We start from the raw sequence: 7,431 nt of genomic DNA, 5'->3' as shown, positions 1-7,431 counted from the left end.
CCCCCGAACCCCCCCCCCCTGCTTCCTGCGCCCCACGCACCACCCCGAGCACACTCGCTTCGCTCGTGCGCGAGCGCGCCCGCGCCGCACAATAAACAACTAATCACCACTCATTACACAATGTACTATTATTGTGAAAAATATTACCTCGGCCGGGAATCAAACTCGGATCGCTCGTTTTACGCGCGTTTTCTCACTTCACATATACCAGTTAGAATCCCTATAACAGAATCTGGACATTGCATTCGGGCGCATGCTCGTCCGCCATTAACAGTCGAAATGTATCACGTGTTTGCAATTCAAATTGCTCGTGCTGTTATACGTAAGAATAGAGTTAAATTCAAACTATTTAAATGATCCAAGATGAAAGATAGCAGAGTAAAATAAAATTGTACAAGCGAGCAAAAATGTGTCTGACAGCAACATTAATTTTGGATATTCGCTATTGCTTTAATAAATAGCATGACTAATAAAACAAAATATGTGTCTTTTCGTAAGATTTCGCCCCTCTACCGTTAAGTTGAGCTAGCCGATCCGCGCGCGAGCGCGAGAGTCTATTGAATTTTCGCGTAATTTTCGCGTCACGAATTTCGCGTTTGATGGTGTCGCGAGTGTGATCTTAAGAGTTCTCGCAAGGTTGACGTCGCCTTGAAGGACGTCTGGCGTCCAACTTTCGCGATTCGCGATTCTCGCTCGACCGCGTGAACCATGAAGCAAAAAGCGAGCGAACCGTTCGTTCCATCCCTGCACCTCCACGACCATCGTGATTTCACCCTCCGACGCGCGCGCAAATAACCGAAATAACGTTGTAGGAGAAAAATTTAACGAGTCATGAGATGACTTTATTGAAATGAATTTATTATGTAGGATTCACACTGCATCCGAGACGTACGATGATATGATAAGTATCATCCAATAGGAGAGCTTGTTTTCTAAATATATACGACAAGCATTATCATATGACAAAATATTGTTAGCTATATATCTAGAAAATAAGCTCTTCTATTGTAGAATTCACATTGTATACGACATCCGAACTAATTTGTATTCCTAATACTTTTTTTGTTAATCTCTGACCCATTTGATTGACCCTAATCAGATCTTACAGATATCACAATAAGATCGAGATTCAATCCTTCTAAGTTAACAAAAATTACACTAACAATAACATAGATAATATTACATTTTTTAGTTAATATCTTCTCTCTCAACGAGAATGATCTTGATGTGGTGGGAAGGCTCAGTATCCGGAGGATATACGCGAAAAGAACGGTTTTTCTTAAATATCTAAAAATTTACGGATGAATAATATTTCTAGGTAAATTTTTAGATAAGTAAAATCATTCATGTGTAAAAATCCAATGACGAGGAAGTTAACGTACCCTCGTCGCCGATTGAATTAAAAGTGAACGAACCGCAGCCGGTTCATGATCGCATCGCGCGTTTGCTTTGGAAGTTGAAATTATCGGATTAATGGACTTTTTTCACAAAAGCCATTTGATGGAATTTGATCTGTAATTCGACGATGACATCATATCTACATACAATCATACAATGTATTCACAGGAATGTCTCTTTGAGACATTGGCTATATGTGGTATCCACCACGGTCATTGCAACTCTGACGCCAAATGCTCTGGGCATGAAGTGATGCCGGCCGTGTAATGTCACACATGGTGCAGCATAAACGCGAACATATGCGAACACAGCATTTGTCGTCAAACGAAATGGCAAATGCGATTGATCAATTCCAGTGGACTAATCGGCCGAATAAGTTAATCAAAGTTGGTTAAACCCAGTCGAGAAATGACAATGGAATCGAACATCGAATTGACATCGATTCGACGTCGATTCCATTGTCATTTTTCATTGGGAAATGACCCTAAATATTCAACTATTCATAATCGATTCTTATTATATTTAAAACTATCTTAAGTACAGTCTCTTAAGATGTCGTATGAACCTATTAGAGAGATCATATTACTTGACATTGTCTTAAAATAAGAACCGATTATGCCGGCCTAAAAATTGAATAAAATTTTAAATTCATTTTAATTTTTATTTAGTGTTAATTAGCATCCTGTTTCAATTATCAAATATGAAAATTAACCCAATTAATTTTAAATTTTATTGAATTTTCAACTTCTCTCTCTCTCTCTGAAATTAAACTTTTTTCTAAAATTCTATACACGTACAAATTATGTAACATATCAATATTGCAAATTTTATTGTAAACAAGTATATATAATAGTATTATTATAGATACGTATAACATAAAATTTATGTAAACTATGTCAAGACAAATATGCATCATACATATTAATGACTTTTAATGGCGATATTAATAAAAATTTCATATTCGCAAGTTAATAATTAAAAATAAATATGATGTAATTATTGTTACTATTTAATTCTATTTATATTAAACCTTAAATTATGAATACATATAAACTGGACGAGTTCTCGAAATATATTCAAAGATTTTTATATTTGCTACCCAGTGAGAAATGACAATGAAATCGACATCGAATTGATGTCGATTCGACGTCGAAATAGTAGTTAAAAGACTGAGAGAATACATTTTATATGTTAGATATTAGTATAGATAGTATATATATATACATGTATTTAATAAAAATAAACTAAACATCTCAGTCCTTTGTCTTTGTTTAACATTTAATAGATGACAAAAATGAAATGATACTTACAATATGTGAGCGTAACAAACGAACGCATCCCTAATCACTACTCCAATTGAGTCTATTCCTGTTTATTCCACAAGTCCGCAGTTTAGTATTATAGAACAAGTAGTACAACCAGTCACGTGACGGGCAGTATACATAGCACGTGTCACGTGTCGTTTTTTCTTACTGACACCGACATGGCGTCCGTCATCAAAGGTGCGGCATTCACGGTATCGTTCTAAACGCATGAAAATATTTGCATTTACATTTGAAGGACGATACATGTACATATATATATAACGCACTTAACATTAGACATTAGCACATTATCACTGAATTATACGCGTTTCCGTAGATACGGGCGAGATCTGGGGTAGATTGTTCGACCATCGTCCGTTCATTCAGGGGGAGATAACGTTCTTCCTGCGAGAATTTCAGGTGAGCTCCTGCTGATTGCGGACCCGGCATAACAATGGCATTATCTCGGCACCACCGTCATGCCGATTAGGAATTCAAGTAGTGATATTAGATCGAGATGGAATTTAAATACATGGACATAACCTATGAGTTGTGAAGACTCAATTGTAAACAAAAATGCTGATGAAAATTGTGATTGCTCTTGTCTGTATGATAAAACGTTTTAACACTTATTTTTTAAAGAGTTTTAATTGTCAAAATTTATAAATCTTTAGAATTTATTTTTATCTTAATCCTAATTATGTATTTGTGAGTCCAGTATATTTGTGCAAACTCAGATTTTTTTCTACTATACGTTGTGAAAAACAGTTTATAACAAATATTTTTCGCAACCTTATATAATTTTGGTTTACTTGATCCTATTTCTCACCTTTTGTAAACACATTAATTTAAAGTATACTAGACTTGATAATGGAATTTAAAAAATTTTGAAGTAATTAGGATTAATTCAAATTTATGTCATGACATCAGTAGTTATTCTGTCTATATTTTATAAACTACTGTATGTTAATCATTTAAGTATTGTGTTAGTATGTACATTTAAATATGTATAGTAATAAGTTTTAATGATTCTATAAGATTGGATCTCTTATATTAGGAAAAAAGATCAGACAGGGAGGTAGAACGTCTGTTTAAAATACTAGAGTATACGACAGAACTGAAGGAGAGCCAATTGGACCGTACCGAACAACTTGGTGATTGTCATTTACCTAGCCTTAAGGCAAATGTCGATGTTACGCTGAGTATGTGCAATCGTGTTTTACAGAGGGAGGAAAATTTTGATAGTGTATGTATGCCACTTTTGTATCTTTTATTTATCTCATGACACAAGAAATGGTAGATCTTCGACTTTGTAGGATAACATTTTGAGTGAAAACAGATTGCTTAGAAAAAAGGAGTGGGAAAAGTTCATAAATGATATGAGCAATAAGTGTGAAAAGGTGGACCAGACTTTCCAGGAGAAGGAAAACGAAATACAGGAGTTCTATATTGACTTGGAAAAGAAATTGCATATTACGCCATAACAATTATTTTTTAGTCTATCTGTGCATTACTTCTAAAATATTTTAGCGTTTAATAAAGTCCTAATTATTTCTTTAAGATAGAAAAAAAGTGTATATTAAACTTATTTCGATATGCTAGAGTCGATTGTAGATCCTACTATAATAATAAAACCATCTAAGAAATTGACAGATTTCATCTTGTACAATGTAAAAGATACAGATGGTGCACCGAATGGCATCACGTCCTTGCACAGCAAATCAAAAAAGGTCAAAAAAGAGAAAATTGCAAATGCCACGTTAAAAATCGAGGATCTAAGATGGCTGAACAAGTATCTAAAAGAAAACAGAAAAACTGCAACGGAAAAAATCTACCTGCACGAACTTTTCGATGATTCCGATGTGATATTACCGACGCCAAAGGAGACGCCACGAAATCCAGAATTGGAGGCCAGAATACAAAAATTAACGGCGCAACAAAACAACAAAAAATATCAGGCAATGACAAAAAGCATAGATTCTGCGCGGAAATTCCTACCGGAAGAGAGCGTTGCGTATCAAAGTAAACAAAATATTTTTATATAACGTTCTTAATCTATAAAGTACTTCTCAAAAACAATTTAACGCAAGTTTCTAATACTATTTTATTTTACAGTGAAGCAAATGAATAAGCAACTGATCGCCGTCGCACAATTTGTATTTTCTGTGATAGCTGGCTTTGCTTTTGGATTCATTGGAATAGAACTCATAGTAGGGGATCTAGACTTCGGGTTTAGATTACTCCTAGGTATAATTTGTGCACTAATTATAGCGTTGGCCGAGATATATTTTCTAGCTTTAAAATTAAATGAGTATGGTTTCGATGTCGCATCCAAATCGACAAAATTACATCAAGACTAACGTTCCAATTGCTCCCAGCTGTGTCGTTCCATTAATAAATATATGTATTATAGCAAAAATAGTCATAGGCTAATATAATATTCACCCGTTTTTTTATTGTACGACAAGATTTTCAAGTCTGTTGATTGGCTACAGGACAAAGAGATTCTCGGATCTTTTATCTCCTACAGCCAATTAATACGCTTGAAAAATTTGTCATACAACAAATGTAATATCAGCTTTAGGTCGCTATTTCATTTGTGCATTTAAAAAATGCGTCGTACGACAAATTTTTCAAGCCTGTTAATTGACTAGAATAAAGAGGATGTCTCTGTCCTGCACACATTTGTTGTACAACAAAAATGCACAAATGAAATAGCACCCTTAAAATGCTAATGATATAAAGCAATATGCAAGCTATCTTGCTAACTTTGTATTGTACAAAAAATTTTTTAAATATACATCACTTGCCTATGATTATGTAATACAAGAATCTGAAAACCTAAATAAAACAAAATATTATATGACATTAATTTATTATCAAAATAAAAGTCAATTTTAATTTTATAATATAATAAAAGATAATTTTATAATATAATAAAAGATAATTTTATAAATAAATATTATTAATGTCAGATATATTACCTGGTTAACATAATTGTATATATGGATAATGAATATTGTGATATATATATATATACAAAAATATATGTGAAAAAAGAATACATGTAGAAAGATATTAACAGTGTACTTTCATTGATTCTCAGCATATAAAAATAATTCTTTTTCCAAGATAAATTCTCATGATCTATTATAAATTTTGTGTCACTTTGGCTGCATTTGTTTGTACTGCAATATAGACGCACACTCTTAATACCAGATAAACCTTATTGATCTACAATAGTTTATAAAAAGAACACCAGATAAACCAAATTTGTTAAATAATTGAAGTTTGTTGGAAGCAGAAATCTATGAATTCATCTCTTATTATTCTCCTCACTATCACTTTTCACACTGCTTTCACTTTTGTCACTGTCCGAATGACAAGCACCATTCTCCTTAGTTTCACTCTCTCGTTCACTGCTCGACGAGTTTCCATTATCTCCCTTCGTTTCATCGCTGTCTGAACAGGAGTCTGTGTCAGAGTCACTGTCGCTGTCTGAGTCAGAACTGCTCTCAGAGGAACTGCTACTGTTAGATGCTTCTTTGGCTTCCATCATCTCCTTGAATTGTCGAACCGTGATCTTCCTGGGCATTATTTCTCGCAGAAACTCTAACATGTCATTAGTCTGTACTACTTCTGCTAGATGTTTGTAATCTAAAGAGGACCCCTTGCTGCTTTGCATGTGTGCTTCCTCTGTTAGGTAATGTATGAAGAGTTCCTATATGCAAAATATTTTATAAAGTATTGAACGCTAAATTAACAAGATCTAATAGTAATCAATTCGTAGTTCTAAAGAGGCTATGGTACACAAAGAATTTAAGCAGTAAGTGAATAGACTAATCACAGTAGAAACCATTAGAAAGTAATATGAATAATCCAGAATGTTAATTTGTTTACTGATTAAGTTTTTTGAATGTTGAAGCTCTAAAAGCAACATAAATAAAATTATTATTAGATTTTACTCAATCAAAGATATTTATATTTATTCTGCGTTATGCACATATGACTTTCATGTTGATGTACGAAGTACAGTGCAAATATTCAATATATCGGTTATTTATTTAATAAATTAATAAATCGTGATAGAGACTTTCTTTAAGAACGTATCTCTAACCTTCAAGTGCAACTTACCGTGGCTTTCGTGACCAAATACAAACCGTCCTGGCCGACGGTATCGACGCTAGGCGAACTTTTCATAATCGTCTTTACCCTTGAAATCGGTAAACGCAGCTCCTTCAGCTTCACGGAAGAAGTTTGCGTATTCATTGCGCGCACTTACTCTTCCTTTCTATTTTATTTATATACAAAAAATACCGGGCGAGTAAAAACGTGCCCGCGCGAAATCCCAAAGAGAATTGATAACAAATCCCGCGATTTAAAAGTGCAGCGATTAGTTCGGCGATGCTCCTTCGCGCTGCAGATGGTGCTGGTTACATCGAACACGAATCAAGAAATCGTAATAGACGGGAAACTTCCAGTTTCTTCAACAAATATTTACATCTCATTTTTCTAGCAATTACACTATAGAAAGTGATTGTCGCACACAATTGATAATTATAAAGCGGGTATTTATAAAACAATTTTTATATAGGCTTTCTCTGAGATCGTTTTAAATTTGTTTAAAAAAAGGTCCAATTTTACATTTAAATGCATTCATATGTTAGGGAAGTTTAAAATGATTTTAAATAAATAAAATTAAATTATAAATACCTCTATATATGTAGAC

At 33.7% G+C, this 7,431-nt stretch overlaps 3 protein-coding genes across 3 annotated transcripts; 2 read left to right on the top strand and 1 right to left on the bottom strand.

The window, feature by feature from the left end:
• Positions 1–2,849: 2,849 nt before the first annotated feature.
• Muted (biogenesis of lysosome-related organelles complex 1 subunit 5) lies at positions 2,850–4,202 on the top strand. The gene is made up of 4 exons (XM_018538990.1): positions 2,850–2,900; positions 3,040–3,122; positions 3,760–3,948; positions 4,019–4,202. Exons 1-4 carry the CDS (start codon positions 2,882–2,884, stop codon positions 4,184–4,186), a joined length of 459 nt encoding a protein of 152 aa, XP_018394492.1. The 5' UTR covers positions 2,850–2,881; the 3' UTR covers positions 4,187–4,202.
• A 41-nt stretch (positions 4,203–4,243) lies between these two features.
• On the top strand, positions 4,244–5,548 carry LOC108773231 (transmembrane protein 199). Its single transcript, XM_018538978.1, has 2 exons — positions 4,244–4,724; positions 4,818–5,548. The coding sequence occupies exons 1-2, from the start codon at positions 4,298–4,300 to the stop codon at positions 5,060–5,062; spliced, it is 672 nt and encodes a 223-aa protein (XP_018394480.1). The 5' UTR covers positions 4,244–4,297; the 3' UTR covers positions 5,063–5,548.
• Positions 5,549–5,846: 298 nt separating this feature from the next.
• Chrac-16 (chromatin accessibility complex protein 1) lies at positions 5,847–7,039 on the bottom strand. The gene is made up of 2 exons (XM_018539100.1): positions 6,837–7,039; positions 5,847–6,423 (listed from the first exon to the last, which is right to left on the bottom strand). The coding sequence occupies exons 1-2, from the start codon at positions 6,969–6,971 to the stop codon at positions 6,019–6,021; spliced, it is 540 nt and encodes a 179-aa protein (XP_018394602.1). The 5' UTR covers positions 6,972–7,039; the 3' UTR covers positions 5,847–6,018.
• Between the last annotated feature and the right edge of the window lie 392 nt (positions 7,040–7,431).

Source organism: Cyphomyrmex costatus, unplaced genomic scaffold (genome assembly GCF_001594065.2).
Source record: "Cyphomyrmex costatus isolate MS0001 unplaced genomic scaffold, Ccosl1.0 scaffold102, whole genome shotgun sequence".
In the NCBI taxonomy this organism is placed as follows: domain Eukaryota; kingdom Metazoa; phylum Arthropoda; class Insecta; order Hymenoptera; family Formicidae; genus Cyphomyrmex; species Cyphomyrmex costatus.
The sequence above is the reverse complement of the archived record's forward strand: the minus strand, read 5'-3'. Positions and strand labels throughout refer to the sequence as shown.

What these genes read in the sequence shown, in the direction of transcription:
- Muted (XM_018538990.1), top strand. An exon ending in TCTTCCTGCGAGAATTTCAG is followed by an intron (nt 3,123 to 3,759) that starts GTGAGCTCCTGC and finishes CTCTTATATTAG; the next exon opens with GAAAAAAGATCAGACAGGGA. An exon ending in GGGAGGAAAATTTTGATAGT is followed by an intron (nt 3,949 to 4,018) that starts GTATGTATGCCA and finishes TCGACTTTGTAG; the next exon opens with GATAACATTTTGAGTGAAAA.
- LOC108773231 (XM_018538978.1), top strand. Translation starts at nt 4,298, where the DNA reads ATGCTAGAGTCGATTGTAGATCCTACTATAATAATAAAACCATCTAAG. An exon ending in AGAGAGCGTTGCGTATCAAA is followed by an intron (nt 4,725 to 4,817) that starts GTAAACAAAATA and finishes TTTATTTTACAG; the next exon opens with TGAAGCAAATGAATAAGCAA.
- Chrac-16 (XM_018539100.1), bottom strand. Translation starts at nt 6,971, where the DNA reads ATGAATACGCAAACTTCTTCCGTGAAGCTGAAGGAGCTGCGTTTACCG. An exon ending in ATTTGGTCACGAAAGCCACG is followed by an intron (nt 6,424 to 6,836) that starts GTAAGTTGCACT and finishes TTTTGCATATAG; the next exon opens with GAACTCTTCATACATTACCT.